At 36.1% G+C, this 23,969-nt stretch overlaps 1 protein-coding gene across 2 annotated transcripts in view; it reads left to right on the top strand.

The window, feature by feature from the left end:
* The window catches only part of LOC120626224 (transmembrane protein 68), a 45,485-nt gene extending 21,848 nt beyond the window's left edge, over positions 1-23,637 (top strand). For both annotated transcript variants that reach the window (XM_039893641.1, XM_039893632.1), the window contains exons 2-7: positions 8,176-8,314; positions 16,688-16,782; positions 19,227-19,391; positions 20,342-20,535; positions 21,680-21,883; positions 23,073-23,637. In XM_039893641.1, the coding sequence (XP_039749575.1) occupies positions 8,176-8,314; positions 16,688-16,782; positions 19,227-19,391; positions 20,342-20,535; positions 21,680-21,883; positions 23,073-23,285 (1,010 nt within the window). In that variant the 3' untranslated portion in view covers positions 23,286-23,637. The remainder of the gene's footprint in view (positions 1-8,175; positions 8,315-16,687; positions 16,783-19,226; positions 19,392-20,341; positions 20,536-21,679; positions 21,884-23,072) is intronic.
* The last annotated feature ends 332 nt before the right edge of the window (positions 23,638-23,969 follow it).

Below are 23,969 nucleotides of genomic sequence, written 5' to 3'. Positions count from 1 at the left end.
TAAACGTGCGTAAAAGGCTGAAAATCCGTTTGGTATGGAGTATAAGGATTGAAGAAATTATAAATTACACCATAAAGATTCTTCTGATTTTCGCAGAGTTTATCAAATTAAGCCTAATTTTCATAATTTGTCATGGAATTCCGCAAATTAACGCTTCTATCCAAACTGACAATATCTGTCAAATTGCAAAGCGTGATCCAGGTTCGATAAGTACACGTTAATGATTCGATTTGACTCAACACGCTTGTCGTCGCTTTTCGTCGCGTTGGGTGGCTGGTTGCTAAGCTGTTCCCAGCGGACACGTCTTGCCATCGTGTAACACGTGATTAGTAATGATTTCTCATATACATAAGGTTATCAAATACACCGCCAAAGTTTGTGAACTGCAGATCTTTGCAGTAATAAGTTATGACTTACATGCATTACTAACTGAGATAAGGTAGAAAGTTTTAGAGCGTAACTACGACAGATATTACTTAACGAGATAAGATTTAAGGGGATGCATTTAAAACACACTGAATCGTGACTTCCGCTTAAGGTCCTTTCCTGTCCATGTCTTTTACTTTTTGTGGTCTCTTAATCCTTAACCTCCCACTGTTGACAGGACGGATGGATAAGTATCATTACCAACTAATTATCGGCCCACTACAGATAGTGGCGTGAACCCAGGGTATGCACAGGACACAGAATCCTCATTCAGCCATTATTGTATGCAGTGCATCCTGTCCAAAAACAGTGAAAACGCTCCGCACACGTCTCCTGGGAGAGCCACATTGCGAGGCTCGCCAACAAGCCCGCGTAACGCTGTTAAATTCATTAGCGTTAATTAGCTATACACAATCCGAAAAAAAAATCTCTCCTTAAACCCGCGGAATGTTGTCAGCTCATTCTGCGGGTGTAAAGTGAGACGTGCACAACATTAGAGGTAAAATAATTACTGTTAACTGTTAAAAAGTATGAAGTGACTAACCTTTTATTCGAAAAACCATTCTAAAGTGGAGTGGTTTTGTAGCTTCAATATATGTCGTGTACACCATGTACACCATGTACAAGCGTAATATTGAGTACATTAAAAATACTTTTGAGGTATCTTTATCTTTAACTATATCCTTTTCTTGCTTTCTGTTTTCAATAATTATGTACCTATCCTTTTCCCCACTATTAATTCCCCAAATATTAGTCGTGTACACCGAGTACGAGACTAATATTGAAGTATCAAAAACCAATCTAAAAATATATTCCATAACTTTTACATATACAACGTGTAAATGAAAACCGAAATAAAACTTCAGAGGCTTCAGAGTTACGAGTACATTATTTACTGTCTCTGAGGGTTATCTGTGAAATCGAAATGCTAATCGTTTTTGAGTAAACCATTGCCATAGTTTTTACTGAAATAAATCAGATACAGCTCTTACAAAGCAAAAGTGAAATCAAGTGACTGCTGTCACTTTATTAGGTACTAGGTGTTGCCCGCGACTTTGTCTGCGTTTGATTTTGTTTTTTGATGTGGCATTCAATTTAGTTGTAGTTCTAAAAAAAATTAAAGTATTCAGTATCGCTAAGCCTTAAATGAGGGGTTTGAATGCTGCTGTCCGCTGAGAAGTTCTGTTCTCTATCTCCAACCACATTCATCAGATCTACACAAAGTTTGGGCAAAATTAAACACATATTATAACCTCTATAGTACAAAAATAATTATTTAAATGGGTTATAATTTGTCGGAGTTATGGTGTAAAATCGTAAAACACTCATCCCCTCTCCCAAAGGAACCGAGCTTAATGTCGGGGTAAAAAGTATCCTACATTACTTCTAACACTTCCAAGAATATGTGTACAAAGTTTAATTAGGAACGGTTTAGTAGTTTTTGCGTGAAAGCGTAACAAACAAACTTACATTGACATTTATATTATTAGTAGGGATAGTAGGGATAGATAGATATCGTCCATAGGGTTGTCTTAAGAATAAACTCTTAGAATGTTTTGAATTAGTTTTTATGGAAAAATATGAACACGTTCTGTTACACGTTGTATATATGATTCTTCTACAACGAAACCTTCTACAAAATGATGATATTATTTAATTTATATATGGAAAAATTCTAGAAAGATTAACTAAGTATCAAAATTATTAAAACAAAACAAAAATAAATAAATAATAACAATAAAAACAGCACAGGGAGTACTTAGGTCTAAATGTTTACATATTATAGACCTAAGTACTCGCTGTGCTTACACTTAAACATACTTTAACAAAAAGTGGTTGTTTTTGAACTGTTGGCTAAAAAATGGCTTTGCCATTTCCTTAAAAATATTTAAACATTGTAAAAAGGGTGGGATATCTTCAAATACTGTAGATAATATGTGTGTATGATTCCATTTTCCGTACACATTTTGTGTTGAAATGAAAGATCTTTTAAGAATAAACCTAGGAACAATGAAAAAAAGAAAAAGGACTACTCTGACGACCTCACTGGCTTGAGCTATGGATTTAAGTAAAAGGTTTCGGGTTAGAGACCTAGCAGAGTAAAATGGGAATTTATAATTACTGAATTTTCTCTGGTTTGGACTGGTTGGAAGCCTCTGCCGTGGCTAGTTACAAAGACGTACCACTAAGCGATTTAGCGTTCCGGTACGATGTCGCGTTGAAACCGTTTATGGGTAAGGGTTTAATATAAATACCAATACCCTAACCGGGTAACCCGTTAACATCTTAGACCGAATGAATTAGACGGGAGTGTTGTTTTTATCTTTGATGAAAATCGGCCCGAGAAGGTCGCCGTCACAAAATGGCGAATAACCTATTTTTCACAAGTGTAACTATTGACTAGTATAACTATACACTAAGAAGATGGCCGCCACCACAAACTGTTTTTTTCGCAACGCGACGCCCTAAATGCGAGTTTAAAATGAACGGACTGGACTAGTAGATTAATGTACTCAATATTGAAGGATTTTTGGTTTTGAATTTGAATTATACTTTTTTCACCCAGCACCTTGGCACGGGCAGAGCATGTTAGTGTATGTTATTGTATATATATTACGACACCTTGTTATTCCAAATTAGTTTGGAAGGAAGACGTACATTTACAAAATTGTTTTCAAATAAATGATAAGCCGATATAACAACCTCTCATAATATTATGTATTGCATATTCCTTCAGGTCGAACGATTAACCTTATTATTGAAAAAAAAACATAAACTATTTTCTTTGACCCTAATACTCGGAATAACTCAATATCAATGCAAGATAGTTAGGTACCTAAAGAATTTAACGCTGAGTAACGAACCGATTTAAGTGCAGTTGTTTAATTTTTGATAACGTAATGTAATTATTTATCTTCTTAAAAAGTCATATATTTGTGCATATTTTGATGGTGTTCATGATCGGGACGTGGAAGGGGTAAAACCGTTTACATTACTTCGATACCTGATAAGTGAAGCGTCTTTAGGCTTATATTATGAAGTCATAATATAATATAGACAGTTGTGCAGTTTAAAAGGCAACATAAGTTTTCACATTTTATAACAAATTACCAAATGAAATCATTGAGATGTCTCTCAATAAGTTCAAAGTTTATATAAAACTAGCTGTTGCCCGCGACTTCGTCTGCGTTTGATTTTGTGTTTTGATTTAGCATTTAATTTAGTTGTAGTTCTAAAAAAAATTGAAGTTTTCAGTATCGCTAAGCCATAAATGAGTGGTTTGCTGCTATCAGCTGAGGAGTTCTGTCCTCTATCTCCAACCACATTCATCAGATATACACAAAGTTTGGGCAAAATTAAATACATATTATAACCTCTATATTACAAAAATAATTATTTAAATCGGTTATAATTTGTCGGAGTTATGATGTAAAATCGTCAAACACTTTCATCCCCTCTCCAAAAGGAACAGAGCCTAATGTCGAGAAAAAATCCTATATTACTTCTTACACTTCCAAAAATATGTGTACAAAGTTTCATAAGGATCGGTTAAGTAGTTTTTGCGTGAAAGCGTAACAAACAAACTTACATTCACATTTATAATATTAGTAGGGATTAGTAGGGATAGTAGGGATTAGTAGGGATGTAAGCTTAAAGAAAAATAATATTATAATGTTAAAGATTACTATAAAGGATAAACGATTTAAAAACCTTGGATGTGAATTGCTCTAACCTTAATACCAGGCAATTAGACCAGGGCGCGTTTGGAACCATCGTAGCTTTAGGTTTAGGTTGGCGAACGAAGTTATCACCATCCTCTTACAATTACTTATGTAAACATATATGAATGAACGCTTAATAAGCGCCTGCGATAGGCCTCCATGAATAAAGAAATTTTGATTTTGAATTCGAATTTGAGAACCTTTGTATAATGGACACAACGAATCTGCGAAAAACTGTTCTAGGTTAGACAAAGGCTAGACTGCAAAGGAGCGGCCATTTCATCTAACTATAGATTGTTGTAATAATTGCTTAGATCATTGAACTGACGTACTTGTTTCTTTGTGCTCATTTTTTTTCATTTCCTTAAGTATCTTATGCCCGTTTACACTAACGACGGATAAGGGAATGCCTAAAGTAAGTAAAGCCTAATCAAAAAAGATTCGTAGGCATACATTTACCTGACAACAATCTATTTTCACTAGGCAACTTACTCATATAACCTAACTTGTCTATGATTGTTGCCACAAAGAAATGTTGAGGTATTTTGTGTTTGTATTGTCATATTTTTCATTTTTCGTTCCTGTACGATAAAAAAAAACCATGTTATATTTTTTTGATCTGTCAAGTGTCACTTTAGGAGTCCCCTAAACCTTACGATCCGCCAAATCTGTGTCGTAAATTTAGACGGCGCTTATGTCGTTAGACATCACATAAGAGTTCATGCAACGTTTTTTTTTCTAGGAATCACCTAAATCACTAGGCGCCCGATTGACGTTAATGAAAGGTTAACTGTATTGAAGTTAAGTAAAATTAGAAATAAAAAAAATTGAAATCTAAATTTATTATTTCAGTATACCTACTCGGTTTGAATTTTTACGAAAGCAAATTATTGTCTGGAGGAACTAAACACATAAATTCTCTTTGAAATTTACTGCACAAATAAGTTTGTCTCTTATCATCATAACCAATAACGTACCGAGTACCGTACCCACTACTATTGGTTTAGTTAGGAGAATCGTCCGATTGCGCCCTTAGGTACAAAGTCCCATTGTACAACATTAAACGTATCGAACATAAGCGATTATATTTCACAACATTTATGATGCATAGGCAATAGATCATCAACGTATATTATAATCGTTAAACCGATTTTGATGTTTGAAAATAGAGATATCTCGCATCCTGTAGGGCTAGCATGCGCACAACGAGATATCTCGTGTCGAGTGTCTTTGACGACTGATTTCTCGTTTACATTCACGACAAATTTTTCGTCGAAGACTTTGCCTTGTCGAGTGGACAAACCGAGGTTGCCGTTTCACAAGATAATCTGATATTCTAATGTTGCAGCTCCGATTTCGTACATTCATTATTTTTTTCCCATATTCCCGTCTTATCTGTATAATATGTAATACAGATAAGACGGGATTATGGGTAGACATAATTATCTCGTTGTGTGTGCTAGTCATGCTGAAGACAGAAGGATATAAAATCGGGAAATTATGCATTTTCTAAAGCGAGCTTACTATACAATTGGCAAAGTTGTTTGTAAACACAACGCTTCGCTTCGCTTTAATTTGTCGTAAGACATAATAATTTCAAACTTGCTGGAAAAAAGCCTGCCTTCGAAACCATTTGTAGAGTCACGACAAACAGACAGACATGACATTTCAAGGATGCTTATATTATTAGGTCTACTTAAAATGAATCATTTTTGAATTATATGTATTGATGTGGGAATAAATTAAAAATGTATAAAACCCCTACTCTAATTTGATACACCCCTTGATTGAGGGAGATGTAAATTTGTCATAGTCTAATAATCAAGCCCTTTCTTGTGATACCAATACTGAGGGAATTGTGAAAAAAAATGTAATCCGCCATTTTGTGGAGGCGGAAATCTTTTACTGATTTTGTTTAAAAATAGAACAATCCCGACTAATAAAGAAGATGCAAAATTAAAGTCTGTTCATCAGTTCGGGCGCTACGATGCCACAGACAGACAGAGACACACCAAACTTATAACACCCCATCGACGCAAAAACGACGGTAGAAGAGCAATTTCTGACTTTCTAGAGTTCCAAACCGTTTGAAGAGTCAATACAAATAGACAGACTTGGCATTCCAAAGGTGATTTTAATGAGGTCTACATAAAATCACATATTTGAATAGTTAAAAGGTTTTGTACGAAAGTTACAAAAACAGTATTTTGAACCATTCCTCTAAATTAAAATGTTTCTACTCTCTTGGAATTTTATGCATGTCCATTGATTTTATGTAGCTCCAAACGCCACGCCAGCTGCGTTCAAATCAAACTAAACATTTTTTATTACTAAATATATAAATACTTTTGGTTGATTACATACACACGGGCACGTTGAGTGTTATGATAATCAAACGAAATGGCACTGACCAAGTCAACTTAATGTAAAGCGCATAAGTTGTTACGTGTTCCATGCACACGCGCGATGCGTGCATGCAACGTGCTGGGGTCAACCGTCAATGCCGCAGACGGCGTGCAGACGATAACTCCCGGATACCGTACGAACTATCAGTTATCAATTTCCGACCAAATTGTTTTTTTTTCCATAACAATATCCCGCTTGATAAATGGGACGCCTCTTGCAGCCATAGGTTATTTCGATAAAAACAGATCCGGGAATTATTCCGTAAAATTTATTATCTATGCCAGGGCTTCCCAACCTGGGCGCCGTGGAACACGCCAAGGTGCACCGTGATGCGCTCCTTCTGTACTTTAAAAAAATCAAGAAAAAATAAACGTTTTTCCCTTATGCAATGGTGTCACCGCTTGTTCCAAACATTTAAAAATTGTGTGGAGATCACTAACCGAGCGATTGGGGTAGCTTTAATTTTCTTAATTCTTTGCTAACAAGTAATTAGCTATGTTAGGGCGCGGGCCGGGTGTCGTGACAAATTTCTTAACTTACAAGTGCGCTGCTGGCTTAATAAGGTTGAGAACCCCTGGTCTATACAGTGGCCAGCCTAGATGGTATGCACAGGGTATGCAGATGATATAAAATGAAGTAAATCTCTAGTACGAGTTAGAAATACTTAAGGGTAGGCTTTTTATAACTCTTACAATGCCTATCCTTAAGTTTTTTATATCCTTAAATTTTCTTCATTTTTGATCATCTGCATACCCTGTGCATACCCTCTATGCACGCCACTGGGTCTATGGTAATATTATGAAAGCTGATGAGTTCGTTTGGTTGAACGCTCTAATCCATGAAACTTAGTTCAAATTGAAAAAATCTTTTTTTATTGTATAGCCTATAATATAAAATCACGCTGCGAGCAAATGAAGCGGAGCATCAATGAAAACGGTTATAAAAACGGCAAAATATATTCCTTTTGAGAGCTTCGGTGGCGTGCGCTGCGTAAACAGTTAATTGTTACTAGGTAATTGTGCATACTATTAAAAAAAAGATCATACAGGCAACTTAAACTTTTTTTAATTCAAATTAAATTGTAACAAACCTTTTTCAATAACTGCAGCCATCCTCTTGGAAACTGCGTTTATGGTGAGGATGGCGAGAGCGTAATAGTATAATATAATCTACAGAATTCTACGAATCTTCAACAACTTACTCTAAATGTTTAAATTTAGACGTTCTCTATCAATAGTCGAACTGTTGGCTAGAAAAAAATCTCAAAAAAAAAAACAAAACCCTAAAGAATTTTACATTACCTTTTGTAATAACATTGCAAAAATCTTCAAATATTTCAGGTAATATGTATTTATAATTCCTTTTTCCTTACACATAATTTTTTTTTTTCAGTAGAATAAACATTTTATTTTAGGCAGTTTACGAAAATTACCATCTCTTTACGTCGAAAATGTTGTATATTACTAAATGCTGTATTTACTTACAAGGCTATAGTTGGAAAAGGTACTAAGCACTAACGATTTTCCAAAATTGACTTAAAATAACGCAGTGTCAGCCATAACAACATTCGAAAATGTAATTCTTACAAATGCACCTCTAACCCCAATTTTTTTTGTTACAGTTGAATACGTAGACACAGAGTATAGTCTGTGGCTGACGTGGTTCCTCACGCCAGTGGTGGTGACCTTCCTCCTACCAGCCGTGATCATCGTACTTATCTACGCCAGCAGCATCATATTCCATCTTTACAGGCTGTACAGGTAATTTTAGCATTGTATAATTACGTTACAGTACTTCACAATTTTATTTAGATTTTCTAAAAAACGATGTGTTTCCTCATAAAAAAAAAGGAAAGTGATGATCCTCTGTAGCAATCTCCACATTACCGAACTAGATGGCGCCACAAAATCCTGCATCGCGCTAGCGAAGTGTTCACAAAAATTGACTATACATTGTTTTTTTTATATACATAAATATTAATAATATACATAAATATTTATAATATATATTTATATATAGTTTATTTTAATTGTAATGGAAGAGCGGAGACTTCTGACACAGGGGTAGTAATACTATTTAAAAGAAGTCTTCGATATTTTGATACCATTTTGTATCTCACCGTAATAAACTATTATTATTTTTATTTTATTTTAAACACCCAGATACTGAAAAAAATTCGTGTTTATCACGTCCAGTTGTGGGAATCGAACCCACAGCCTTAGGGTCAGCGCAGACAGAGAGGAATAATCCTCGCGCGGTCTCGGGCATTTTTTTACGGATCGTGTATGCTCGAGCATGCGTGCGACCGCGCGAGCCTGCGCGAGTAAACCGTTCTGGGTTACCTCACGCCAGTTTGTCGCGAAAGTTCGTCAACGATGGTGGACTGGGATATGATTATAATTGCGCTTTTGGCGGAAGAAGAAGAAATGGAAGAACATATTAATAAAATAAGGCGCCAGAAAGTCAGACGAAGAATATGGGTCGAGGAATGTTGGCAGGAAAGGTGTAGTTATGGTGAATTTAATACACTTTGTACAACTTTACCATCGAAAGGAGTTTTGTTTTATGATTACTATAAAATGGATTATGAAAAATTTCGAATGCTTGTGGAAATTTTACGTCCATATATTCAAAAGAAGACCACTAATTATCGTTCAACCATTTCTATTGAGGAACGCTTAACCATTTGTTTAAGGTAAGTAAAATATCAAATGTAAGGTCATTTGTTTTTTATTTATTGAATTAAGTATTTAAAAATCTGAACATTTTTTAGATACGAGAGATTTCTCATGTTGGAAAAGAAATTAAGTACTAATATTTTTCAGATACAAAGGGTATACGGTGATGTTTAGATAAAATAGCGTTGTTGTTAACTCTTTCAAAACCACAATCGTATAAATCAGACAAAATATAGGTGAAAAAGAATTATTTTTCTTAAAGTTCTACCCTTTATATCTGGAAAAAGCGAATACTTTGTTAAAACTAAAAATACAACTGGATTAAGCGCGTACTATTTTTAGTTTAGATCTAATAGTAAGTAATACTTATTCAAAATTATGTGCATTATCAGAATCTTCAGTCGAATAGTTCGTTTGCCTTAACAAATATGAGTTACTTGTATCTAAGGACGTATAGTAACTTTGCATAGTTGGATTGTCTGTATTCGTAGTTATATTTTTAGTAGTATAGGACTTTGTTATAAATTCAACTGGCGGACTTTCTTGAAATTGAAATGATGTACTCGGAGCGACTGATGATGGTACATACGTTGTGTCTTTAGTATTATCTACAGTATATACTGTAGTAGGATTTTCAATTGAAGAACGTGATTCATCAAAAGGTAGAGTTCGATTAATATCATGCTTAGCGTAAAATTTTAATTCCGCATCATTAACTATTTTAAATACGTCTTTCTTTATTTCGGCCTGAATTTGCTCTGGAAGTTTTTTTACAGTGGAAGCCATTGTCTTAAAAAAGATATCTACAGGATCTTCGGATTCTTTACTAAGGAGATATTTTTCTAGAATATCTGATACACGTCCCCGATTCTCCTTCGGTTGTGAATACGAGTAACTAGACATTTGGGATGATGGTCGTGGGGAGTTATTGTCATTGTCCAGGCTCAAAGTATCTGATGTTTGTGTGTCTTCTTCTGGCGATGAATCTAAATTCGACGTTTGTTGTCTATGCTGCAAATGTGGTTTGAGGAACTCCAACTGCCTTTCATACTTTATTGGCCGATGCTTTCCACCAGCAGCACCACTCTTGTACTTTCTTAAATTTACAGCCTTTCTAAAATTGACCCGTATTGATTTCCAATGTTTTTGACAATCTGAAACTAATAAAATGAACAATAAATTTACTTGTATTATACTTACTTTTAGACCTAATAGGTCAAAAACATGATAAAGATAATTTTACTTTTTTTTTCAGATTTTTGACTGTAGGCAGTAGTTTCAAATCCTTGGCTTTCAACTACCGCGTGGGTTACAGCACAGTTCGGTCAATAGTGTATGAAATTTGTGCTGCAATTTGGAAAGTATTGCCGCCTATTGTCATGCCGAAGCCAAAAGAGGAGACTTGGTCGCAAATTGAAGAAGGGTTCAAAAATATTTGGCAATTCCCGAACTGCATTGGAGCACTGGATGGCAAGCATGTACAAATACGATCGCCCCATAACAGTGGAAGTCAGTTTTACAACTACAAGAAATCATTTAGTACCGTATTGTTAGCCGTTGTAGACGCAAATTACAAATTTGTTATAGTTGATGTTGGTGCATACGGCCGCAATAGTGATGGCGGTATATTGTCAAATTCTAAGTTAGGACAAAAATTAAATAATACACTTCATATACCTCAGAATAAGTGTTTACCATCCACAAATAAAGAAATACCACACGTATTCGTAGCCGATGAAGCATTTCCGTTAACCAATAATATAATGAGACCTTTCCCTGGAAATGTCATTAGAGGTGACGAGCAGAAAAAAATATTCAATTATAGACTGAGCCGAGCCCGACGCATGGTGGAGAGTGCATTTGGAATAATGGTACAGAAGTATGAAGTTTTTCAAAGACCACTAAAAGTGCAACCTCATCATCTAGACAAGATCATACTTGCTTGTACTTGTTTACACAATTTTCTTATTGATGAAAAATATATTCATACTCAATCTCACGAGTCGAATCAATCTGAAATTATATTTCAAGATTTTGAACAGCTAAACGAAGAAGAAGAAGACGGAAGTAATGTAACTGAAAGTATGAAGATACGAGATGAATTCAAAAAATATTTTAGTTCAGAAGCTGGGTCTGTTCATTGGCAAGACAATATAATAAATCGACGTTGTTAATTCATAGTAAAATATGTTTTAATTATTATTTTTTCATTCATTTCATTCGAACCTCGGACCTTCTGAATGGAAGTCCGATGCTCTAGCCACTAGGCCACCGATGCTCCGCTCCGCTGTACTATACCTGCATAAAACAATTACACTTAATAGGTACCTACCTGGTTTTCCCATTTCTTCGGATATTTTTTCCCACGCATTCATCTTTACTACTTTGTCACTATATGTTCTGTTCGATACATTAAATAAACATTCATGCAATGATACCAAACATATTAATTTTTCTTCGTCCATTTTACTGTTCGTTATGTAGGTACTTCGGATTAAAAAATGACGTCCACTCTCTTTAAACTCAGTGGTAACACTGAAAGTACCCGTTCCGATGCGGGCGCCGACTCGACGCCGCGCGGGGATTCCCGCGCATCCTTGAGGACGCGCGAGCATTTTTTGTCAGATTCAAGCATTTTTGCACTTTATTGTAATAATTGTAAGGTTTATTTTCAAGTGCGGTAACAAAATCCTCTCCGCTGCGCTCCGTTCTGTCTGCGCTAACCCTTAGACTCAGAAGGGTCGCTGCCCACTGCGCCAGTCGGCCGTCCCGTTCCCTTAGTGTCTCGTACGACACCTGAGGGAAGAAGAGGGGTGGTGAAAACTGTATACTGATCTGCCGTCACCACATGGCATATAAAATTATATTACACGCTTTATATTAGCTTCACTTGTATGTTTGTATGTTTGTAACCGACTTCTTTGGACGCTATTTTGACCGACTTTAAACGGTCAGATTTCGTTCAAACTTTGTAGACATATCGAGGACCGATGACAATACACTAATTTGAGAAGATTATTCCAATTTTCAATATAAAAAATAAGATTTTTAGCTTTGTTGGTATGTTTGTAACCGACTCCTTTGGACTTCTGATTCTGTTCAAACTTTGAAGATATATCGAGGACCGAGTTTTTGAAGCGTACGTCGATAAAAACCCACGAGGCTTGACACCTACGCTTTGGGTTCCTTGCATGACCTGCGAAGTGTTGATCTGTTTTTAGGATCGGCGATGGTTTTTCACTAGACATATGATGGCTCATCTCTTGGCCCGGCAATGATGATAACTTAAAAAAAAAAAATTAAGTTGCTTTCAACAAAAACCCGCCAACAAGATATCATTAAATTGGTTAATGGATATTTAAGATTACGTACCCACCTATAAAAAAGTCAGCAGCCGGCCGATGATACTAGACAATTAAGTATACTTTACTGCCAATTTAATGATAAGAAGTAAATAAAAAACATATCTCCTATACTCCCTAATTACCTTGATCATGTTCTTATAGCATGGTGCTCTCAATAATTGAGAAAAACATGATTATACTTTAAAGTGTAATTAAATTAAAAACAAAAACCGGCTAAGTGCGGTCGGATCCGCACGCGGAGGGTTCCTTATCTTCGAAGAATATATAGGGTCAAATAAAAAATACAAGAAGCCTCTCGGCCTTGTAGTTTCTAACATAAAAGCTACCACTTTCTTTATTACGACTTTTCATAATTCAGTATTCATTTATTTCTTAAAAAACATTATTAAGTCTTTTTAATTATGTAAAGTGAATTTGCACTGTGAAATCAAATGCATGTGATCAGCGAAACAGTCACCATAGCTGTTGCCAAACCGCTGTTGTCGGTGTTACGTTACAGAGTTGTAACAAGTACGAGTAGATTAATAACTATGTAAAATATCGAAAATTGAATTTTTCACAAAAAATCGAATTAAAAAAAAAGTTATAGAACTAAAGTTGTTAGTTGTAATGTAAACAACTTAAGGTAGAGCAATTTCTGGTATTTTTTATTCAAGTCAAGTAAAGTCAAATATTTCTTTATTCAAATAGGCACATAGATGGCACTTTTGATGCGTTGATTTCATGTAAAATATGACATAGAAGTGAGTTGATGGCGATAACTAAATTCGTCAACTTAAAACTAAAGCTACGAGGGTTCCAAATGTGCCCTGGTCTAAGAAAAAGCCCACAACAAACTTAGCCGGTTGTTATATTTTTTTTGTTATCACGATCTCACATTGTCATTTAAAACTATTAAAGAAACAACCTGGTTAGAGCAATAATTTACACCCAAGCATTTTTATCGTTGACGTAGTCCTTAATACTATAAAAGGACTAACCCGGTATACTAATATCATCAATAACCTATAACATTCAACTGCTTTACGAAAAGCTTCTCCCAACGGAGGGTTTGAACATAATCACCAGGCCGGGCAGATGGGTTGGTGGTCGCAGTAAATAAATAAATAAATAAATATACTACGACTAAACACAAAAGCCATTTAGCCCCAAAGTAAGCGTAGCTCCCGTTATGGGTACTAAGATAGCCGATGAATATTTTTATCAATATAATACACATAAATACTTATAATGTTACATGGCTATGCCAGTGCGCGTTGTCGTCATTTGTTTGCTTTACCATGCTGCAGAACTAAATTGACTACGCACGCCCCACTGACTCGTGCGCTGCGCTTGCTCAATTACCTAACTCATAGTAATTCGGAACTGGACATATTTCACACCCCGCCGCTTCAGCTCCAAAAGCAAATTAAAATGTTAATAGAGGGTAGATAATCTAAGATATTAATTATATGTTTGAATGTTTTTTTTTATTATTTTGAATTTTTTGGTTATTGTTTTTTTTTTAATTACTCTTAATTTTATAAAGCTTAATTTTATGTTTTAATTTAATTTAATTTTTTTTTTATTATCACTTGTTGTTACATTCGTTTAACAGCCCCGGGGAGACGAATTGGGCAACTGTAATGTCTTCACGGGGTGCGTTGCTAAATAAATAAATAAACACCCAGAAATGACACTGAAAGACAATCATGTTCATAACACAAACATTGTCCAGTTGTTTGAATCGAACCAACGGCCTTAAACTCAAAGAGCGACGCCAACTGGCTGTCTAAATGTAGTAGTAATGGTAGTAGTAGCACAGAGGGCGCTGCTGTCTGTTCTTCGTTATATACTAATATATAATTTTACAACTACTAATATACTAAAACTTTTGGATAAGTTTATTTTTATGTACGTTGCTATCCGTACATCTTTACAGGCTAAACTGGTAATTTTAAGTGACACTATACCGTTAGTAAACCAATTATTATTCTACACTCATTATTACAAATCCTTATCCAAAAATCGCTTCACTCAAACTGAGTTGAGATTAAGCTGATTTTTAACAAATTACATGAGAAACGTTTTATTTATCTTGTAATATTTGCGTGAACCGCGTTCAACTCTATTTATTCACCAATTTCGCTTTACAAACGCCTGATATAAAAGTAGGGGAAAGAAATTCAAATCGAAACATTGCTTATTTTTATATCGATACAATTAATAGCAGATGAATATGAAGTTGTGGCATTAATCACAATCAACATAAAAACAAAAGTCTCACCTATTTCGCTACAGAACCCTAAAAATTATAAATTAATTAATCCGGAATGAGTCTGGGGCTTCTGATAACTTATTTATTCTTCGCAGACACAACAAGGTTCTTTTCAGAACATCCAGCTGATTAATAAGGCATCCGGGATTATATAAAATAGTTTATTAATAAACACATAATAACTTATTTACTTTTCTATTACTAATTGCTTATTAACTTTAAGATTTGTCATTGCTGATAAGGTTATGTTTACGGAAGGTATAGGAGTGTTTTTCTAATCCCCTTATCTCTTTGACATACTGACATACGAGTACGTCCTTCCCGAAGGACTTAAATACTTCCAGACTCCGAAGTCAGCATAGAGGGTATGCACAGGGTATGCAGATGATACCCATATAAAATGAACCACAGAAAATCTACAGTAAGAGACAATATATTTAAGGGTAAGCTTTATATAACTCTTACAATGCCTATCCTTAAGTTTTTTATAACTCGTACTGGAGATTTTCTTTAGTTTATATCATCTGCATACCCTGTGCATACCCTCTATACACGCCACTGTGCGAAGTGTAAGACTTTTTACCCACGTTTCATTATTAGATCAATAATCAGTAGTTAAAAAACACATGCTTTAACGGTGAAAAAAAAAACATCGTGAGGAAAACGAAAGGCGTGTGAAGTCCACTAATCTTCTAACCTAGTCCTTCGTTCCGACAGGAAATCCGTATCCTGTAGTGGGCCGGTATTATATCGATAATGAAGGTGAGATCCGAGTAGTTTTAGACTTCCACCCTCCGCTTGCGGGTCTTTTGAATACCCAAGCAACCGGTGGTCAGGGCTCCAGAGTGAGGAACCTCCTCACAATACGCGCCAATTCAAGGACTACTGCCTTCTGTATCCGACCCTTGATCCAACAACCAAGCGAAAGCTTCTTGAGATGTTTTCGCGAGAAGACCATTGACTGAAACGACGATCGGAACAACAACGGTCGACTCAACATTCCACATGGCGGCAATCTCGTGAGCAAGGTCCAAGTATTTAGATACTTTTGTAGAAACAGGGCTAAACTTCTCCTATTCCATGTACCCGTGTTTTAGCAGGTCGACACATTCATTATATCCCCTGTCAGGGGATATAATCGGGGGATTTAATATTTGTCCCCTGCCTGTGCTAGCCCTTCTGGGGTTTATTCCTGAACATCTTTATTCTAAATTCTAACTTCTAATTGTTCTACGTAATAGTACTATTTATGTTTTTACATATCCACTTTGATGGATATTGTTAATAAGGGTCTTCCCTTATTTACATTATCTGTCAATAATATGTGTTTTTTTTTCTGTCAAGCCCATATTCTAAAGTTTCACAATTAAGTTTGCTGTCAATTTTAATGTATTCGTTAGATTTATTAGCGGCTACTTAATTGGTTTTTGTGTTATTTTCTTTGTACTAATTTTAAGTATTAAGTATACTGTTTGGGCCTTAATAAATGAAATAAATAAACACTATTCTTAATATGAGGCCGACTGGTGCAGTGGGTCGCTACCCTACTTTGGAGTCCAAGGGCGTGGGTTCGGCTACAGGAAAATGTTTGCATGATGAACGTGATTTTCAGTGTCTGGGTGTTTATCTGTATATTATAAGTATTTATGTGTTTGTTCATAAAAATATTCATCAGTCATCTTAGTAGCCATAGCACAAGCTCTCTTTGGTTTGGGGCTAGATAGTGTGTATTGTTGTAGAATATTAGAGATTTGTGTACCAAAGAGTTGTTTTATACAAGACAAGACAATTTGTATGGAAAAAACAAAATTTACACCACATCTTTTGTTTCAGATTACGAATTGTCGATGGCGTCCACAGTGACTGGAGGCACGCGGCGCGACTAGCGGTCTGCGCTTTATGGGATGCCCATGGCTGGCTCTGGCATGGTAATTATAGCTATCAATTAAGCGCACCTTCGTACTTGCAGAAAATCTAATCTCCTAAGGATATATATATATAGATTAGATAGGATAGATATATATATATACATATATATATATATACATATATATATATGTATATATATATATATGTATATATATCCGCTCTCTCTCATCTTGTCCTAATCCAAAGGTTGCCTGGCAGAGATCGCTACTTAGCGATAAGGCCGCCTTGTGTATTCTACTTCTGTCTTTGTATTTCTTTTGTTTTTTTTATTTTCCTAACTTCATTGTGGTGTACAAATAAAGAGTTAAATAAATAAATAAATAAATAAATATCCTTAGATAGGATATATATATATATATATATATATACATATATATATATATATATCCTATCTAATTTAGTAATAATAAGCGGTGATAGCGTAGTAGTTAGGACTTCGGCTTGCCTTTCGGGAATTGCGTGCGTTTTTAATTTAAGAAATCTAAGTATCACTTGTTTTTACGGTGAAGGAAAACATCGTGAGGAAACCTGCTTGCCAGAGTTTTCTATTACGTTCTCAATCGCGTGTGAAGCCCACCAATCCGCACTTGGCCAGTGTGGTGGACTACGTCTTAAAACTTTCTTCTTCTGATCTATTTTCTATATGATTTATTTTTATTTTTATATTATAAATGTATAGACAAGTGCTTGACTGCAATCACACCTGATGGTGAGTGATGATGCAGCCTAAGATGAAGCACGCTTGCCTAGAAGATGCCTATTCACTCTTGATTTGAAGGTACCCAGATTAGAGGTATCGTGGAAGACGGAAGATGGGAGGGCATTCCAGGCCTTTGCGGTGCGGATCAGAAAGGAAGAAGCAAAACGCATCGTACGTGTTGATGGTATTTCAACAACGTAACGGTGCAGATTCTTTCGCTACCTCGCAGTTCGATGGTAGAAATGAGATAGATTAATTTATGATTTATTAGATGAAGATCGAAAGATTCTCAGAGCCAGTTCTACTTCCTTGGGGTTTTATAAATCAGTTTAGGCGTACTTGTATTGAAAAATCTACCAATTATTATATGAGCAGTATGTTGGCTATAAAAAAGTATTAAAATATAAGATCGAAAGATTCTCATAAACGTAGTAGTGGACCGGTAATGTTTGATAAGGATGATAATGAGACATACAACCTTGCACAGTTGAAAACTTTGCTAGGAGTTTTTATTTTTACTGCCGATAGTCTTAGTCGGCAGCGTCTTGGACTCGGAAAGCAGGTTTCTGAGTCCAGGGCCGTGGGTTCGATTTCCACAACTGAAAAATGCTTGTGTGATGACCGTGAATGTATTCAGTATCTTAAATAAAATAATATAAATGTAATACAACAATACACACATCGCCATCTAGCCCCAAAGTAAGCGTAGCTTGTGTTGTGGGTACTAAGATGACTGATGAATATTTTTATGAATAATATAAATTAATACTTATAATATACAGATTAACACCCAGACACTGAGAAACATTCATAGTCATCACACACACATTTTCCAGTTTGGGAATCGGACCGACGGACTTCGACTCAGAAAGCAGGGTCGCTGCCCACTGCGCCAATCGGCCGTCAAATATAGAAATGGGTCAGTTCACCTAAGTGTTAAATTTGTAATATAGATATCATGCATTTGTTGGGAGAGTGTGTTCGGAATAGACCAATAAGGGACCAATTAAGATGTAAATTTCAAATTTATCTTTATGATGTGGGGATTTGGCAAACATTCCTGGCGGCACCTTATTCAGAGGTAGCCAGAATGCTATTAGACTTTAAGCTTAGATAAGAGAAGTAGGAAGTATTAATTTTCGTAAAGGGAACGATCGGGCTGACATTCTTATTGTTAAGAAAAGTCCTGAATAAAAAAAGAATCAAAAAAATATACATAAATATACATAAAAAATATTCGTCACTGTTAATAAAATTATAAAACATTAATAAAAGCTGTTGCCCGCGATCGATTTTGTTTTTTGATGTGGCATTCAATTTAGGTAATTAAACTAAAGTAAATTTAAAGTATTCAGTATCGCTAAGCCTTAAATGAGGGGTTTGCTGCTGTCCGCTGAGGAGTTCTGTCCTCTATCTCCAACCTTCATCAGATTTACATAGAGTTTGGGCAAAATTAAACACATATTACACACCCTCTATAGTACAAAAATAATTATTTAATCGGTTATAATTTGTCGGAGTTGTGGTGTAAAATCGTCATACACTTTCATCCCCTCTCTCAGAGGAACCGAGCTTAATGTCGGAATAAAAAGTATCATATATTACTTCTAACACTTCAAAGAATATGTGTACATAGTTTCATGAGGATCGGTTAAGTAGTTTTTGCGTGAAAGCGTAACAAACAAACTTACATTGACATTTATAATATTAGTAGGTTTGTTTATTTTATATTTTGCTGGCCAGGTTACGACATAAGGGGTTTCGAGAACATACCAGACGGGCCGTTCCTACTGATCTACTACCACGGAGCTCTGCCCATCGATATGTACTACTTCACGGCACGGATGCTTCTGTTCAAGAGGCGGCTTATACACACGGTGGCTGACCGCTTCCTGTTCAAAATACCCGGTGAGTTTGACGATTCTTTAACTACGACGAACGTCCTTATTATAAATGGAAAAGCTTTCCTTGTCGCTTCCTTTTGAATATAACTATCAAATGAAAGGGCTCGAGTAGTACAATAATATACAATATCGCAAGTTGGGGTTTTTTTTTTTTAATTTATATATTTTATTTTAGTACATAGTAATTCATAATTTCGTGCTTTTCATTAATTTGATCTATTTAAAACATATATAATTTTTTCACCGTAAATAAAAAACGTTTATTTCGTGTCTTACGTTGTAAATATATGATACATGTTGTGGAGACCTTCTAGTAAGCATCAAAATATCTGCGTCAGCAGGCCTCACTCTGCTAGAGCAAAGACAAGATAAAAAAAAAAGATTGAGTTGTGTGTCTATGGTGTGTTTATGTTTATTTGGGCGCGTGTGTTTGTGTGCGGATAGCGACATTAAATTATGAATCTATTGAATTATAATAAATTGTTAAGTACTCCCTTAATTTAATCACAATACTAGTAACATTTTTGATAATGTGAAATATTCATACACCGGCTGTCAGAATGTACTGGATTATATTTAGTATTATAAAATCTCAATGTACCTACATTCTTGTGAATAATAATTTTTTTTTTACAAATTAGCCCTTGACTGCAATCTCACCTAGTATCATCTCAGGTAGTAAGTGATGATGCAGTCTAAGATGGTAGCGGGCTAACCTGTTATGGGGTAGTCATACCCCCTAATCGGTTTCCACGCGACATCGCAACGGAACTCTAAATCGCTTAGCGGCACGTGTTTGTCGGTACGGTGGTAACTAGCCACGGCCAAAGCAGCCCCGAGAAAATTTAGAAATTTTAAATTCCCAAATTGCCTCTGCCTTAAATTCATAGCGTTTACCGTTGCGCCAGCGAGGAAGCTGAAAATATGTATTTCATATTGTTTTTCATATTTCAGGCTGGGCTTCCCTTCTCGAAGGTTTATGTGTGATCCCAGGAACGGTGCAGACTTGTGCCGGCGTGCTGAGGGCGGGGAATCCCCTAGCGATTTCGCCGGGGGGAGTTTACGAGGCACAGTTTGGTGACCACTACTATAGACTTAATTGGAAGACCAGGGTTGGATTTGCCAAAGTTGCTTTGGAAGCTAAAGTGGTGAGTTTTCGGTTCAGATTAGAACGGTATTGCGGTTATTTTACGTGCTAAAGTTATTTAATCAGATATCGTTTTTATTGGACGGCCAACTGGCGCATTGGCAGCGACCCTGCTTTTGGAGTCCAATGATGTGGATTCTATTCCCACAACTGGAAAATGTGAAAAATATAAATGTTTTTCAGCGGCTGGGTATTTATCTGTATATTACTAGTATTTGTGTATATTATTCAAAAAATATTCATCAGTCGTGTAGGTAACCATAACACAATCTACGCTTACTTTGGGGCTAGAAGGCGATGTGTGATCTATTAAGAAAAACTTAGGTTGTATGTTCACTGCTCTTTGCCTATCTTGAAAAGAGACAAAAAAAAAAATACATTAGTATGACAATTGTTATATTAACAAATAAAGCTGAAGAGTTTAATTTTTTTATTAACTTGAACGGTCTTTCAGACCGATTTGAAAAAAAAATCAGTGTTGGATAGCCCATTTATCTAGAGAGGCTATAGGCTATATACCTATCATAACGCTAAGACCAATAGGAGCATAGCATTAATGAAGAATGTTCCAAACTCGGGGGTTCTTTTTCCTTCTGAGAGTCGCCGCTGCGTGCGCTGCGTAAACGCTTAAAGTTACGATAAATTCATGTATGACAAAGTTGATCCCCTTTAAAAGTTAAAAAAAAAATCCACGACAACAAAATATGTCTATCTTTTAAGGTTGACTTAAACGCGGAAGAAATCGCGACTGTCCGCTAGTATTGTATAAAATGGCGCGTTGAGAAAAGAGTAAAATCTTTTCCAGTTTTTTTTTTATCTTTTTTTCATCTCATTATTTCGATATAAAAAGTATTATGTTCAACACAGGAATACACCCCATTCTGGCACTCAAACTAAGCACGCAGGAGCGGGGAGGGTAAAAAGTCTCTGGTGAGAATCGGCTGGTTTCCGTCTCGTTTATAGTTCGATTCAAACTTTATGACTTAACGAACTTCGTACGTTTCGATGAGCAGAATTCAATATTCGGTATCAGCCAATCAACGAGACGGAAAAGATGAATACCTGCGCGAGGCTACACTTGCGGCTAACTTCCGCGACGACATAAAGTTTGAATCATATTGTAACAATGTACTATTCACCCATAGCCCGTAGTACCGATGTTCACTCAGAACGTCCGCGAGGCGTTCCGAACGGTGGGCTGGCTTAGAGGCATCTGTCTGCGCATCTACGCGGCGACGCGAGTTCCCCTCGCGCCCGTCTACGGCGGCTTCCCCGTCAAACTTGTCACGCACCTGGGACCAGCTATACCCTACGATCCCGCCATGACGCCTGAAATGTTGCAGATCAAGGTGTGTACTGTGAAAGCATCCTTTTAATCTTATGATAATTACTAAGGCACCGTGAGGTATCTCTGCAACGTCTAGAGACACAGACATGACTGAAGAAAATGCACTCGTATTTATATCAGGATACCTATCGACAAAATGTCATGAACATTGATTGTGAATCAAATATATCAAGAGATTCAGCAAGTGTCTTTTATGTAAGATTAGTACGCATAGTATACAGATTGCAAGTGTCTTTTATGCAAGTTTAGTACGTCTCGTATACAGGACGCAAGTGTCTTTTATGTAAGATTAGTACGCATAGTATACAGATTGCAAGTGTCTTTTATGCAAGTTTAGTACGTCTCGTATACAGGACGCAAGTGTCTTTTATGTAAGATTAGTACGCAGAGTATACAGATTGCAAGTGTCTTTTATGCAAGTTTAGTACGTCTCGTATACAGGACGCAAGTGTCTTTTATGTAAGATTAGTACGCATAGTATACAGATTGCAAGTGTCTTTTATGCAAGTTTAGTACGTCTCATATACAGGTCGCAAGTGTCTTTTATGTAAGATTAGTACGCATAGTATACAGATTGCAAGTGTCTTTTATGCAAGTTTAGTACGTCTCGTATACAGGACGCAAGTGACTTTTATGTAAGATTAGTACGCATAGTATACAGATTGCAAGTGTCTTTTATGCAAGTTTAGTACGTCTCGTATACAGGTCGCAAGTGTCTTTTATGTAAGATTAGTACGCATAGCATACAGATTGGAAGTGTCTTTATGCAAGTTTAGTACGTCTCGTATACAGGTCGCAAGTGTCTTTTATGTAAGATTAGTACGCATAGCATACAGATTGGAAGTGTCTTTATGTAAATTTAGTACGTCTCGTATACATGTCGCAAGTAAATTTAGTACGGCTCGAATACACGTCGGGAGTGTCTTGTACATGTCTTGTATACAGATCGCAAGTGTCCTTGATTCAAATTAGGTAAGTCATATATACAGGTCGCAAGTATATTTTATGCAAGTTTAGTACGTCTGGTATTCAGATCGCAAGTGTTTTTTTACGTAAGTTTGCCGCCGTAATGCCTTTTTCGCTGACAAGCTAATCAAAAGCTAAGCCGATGGCTTAAAGTACGCCCCGTGGACGACGGTATACCACCATTTTCCTCAGGCAAGATATTATAACGTCCCAAATCTTTGCAGGTCGCCAGCGCAATAGAAAAGTTAGTCGAGGAACACCAGAGGGTGCCGGGAAGCATTCTCTTAGCCCTCATGGAGAGAATACACGAAATGCCGAAGCGGAAGCCCAAACAAATCACCCACACGAACGGCACCTGCCAAAACGGCATCAAAAAGACTGAAAAAGAAGATAGTTTAAGTGAAAAGTGCGAAGGCGACAAAGCTAAGGTGTCATAAACGGTAATATAATGATTTTCTTGAATCTATTGATAGTTTTTTAAGGTTCATTCGCACACATTGTCACCGATCTGTGACGTCAACTAATTCTGTACAAATTGTCGTGTGAACGAACCTTTATGAGGTGGTTTGATTGAGACCTTCGATCGACAATATACTAGATCATCAGCACTGTACAAAATCTGGGAGACAAAGTGTTCGTGTCTTTTATTTATGCTTTTCTGGTGTTTGAAATACATACTTCGATATTATAATATTATAAATGCAAAAGTTTGTCCGCTTATTGGTTCCGTATATGTATGTAAATCCTTTATTGTACACCACAGAAACTTATAATTATAACATAAAAGTATTAAACTTTGACAGCCGAGTGGCGCAGTGGGCAGTGACCCTGCTTTCCGCGTCCAAGGCCGTGGGTTCGATCCCACAACTGGAATAATGTTTGTGTGATGAACATGATTGTTTTCAGTGTATGGATGTTTATCTGTATATTATAAGTATTTATGTGTATTATATATTTATAAATATTCATCAGCTATCTTAGTACCCATAACACAAGCTACGCTTACTTTGGGGCTAGATGGCGATGTGTGTCTTGTCGTAGTATATTTATATTTAAACTTGAATCTAGGTTTGTACAAAAAGGCAGTCTCATCGCTATCAACATATATAGATAGGCAGGTA

This window comes from Pararge aegeria, chromosome 1, assembly GCF_905163445.1.
Source record: "Pararge aegeria chromosome 1, ilParAegt1.1, whole genome shotgun sequence".
Lineage (NCBI taxonomy): Eukaryota > Metazoa > Arthropoda > Insecta > Lepidoptera > Nymphalidae > Pararge > Pararge aegeria.
The sequence above is the reverse complement of the archived record's forward strand: the minus strand, read 5'-3'. Positions and strand labels throughout refer to the sequence as shown.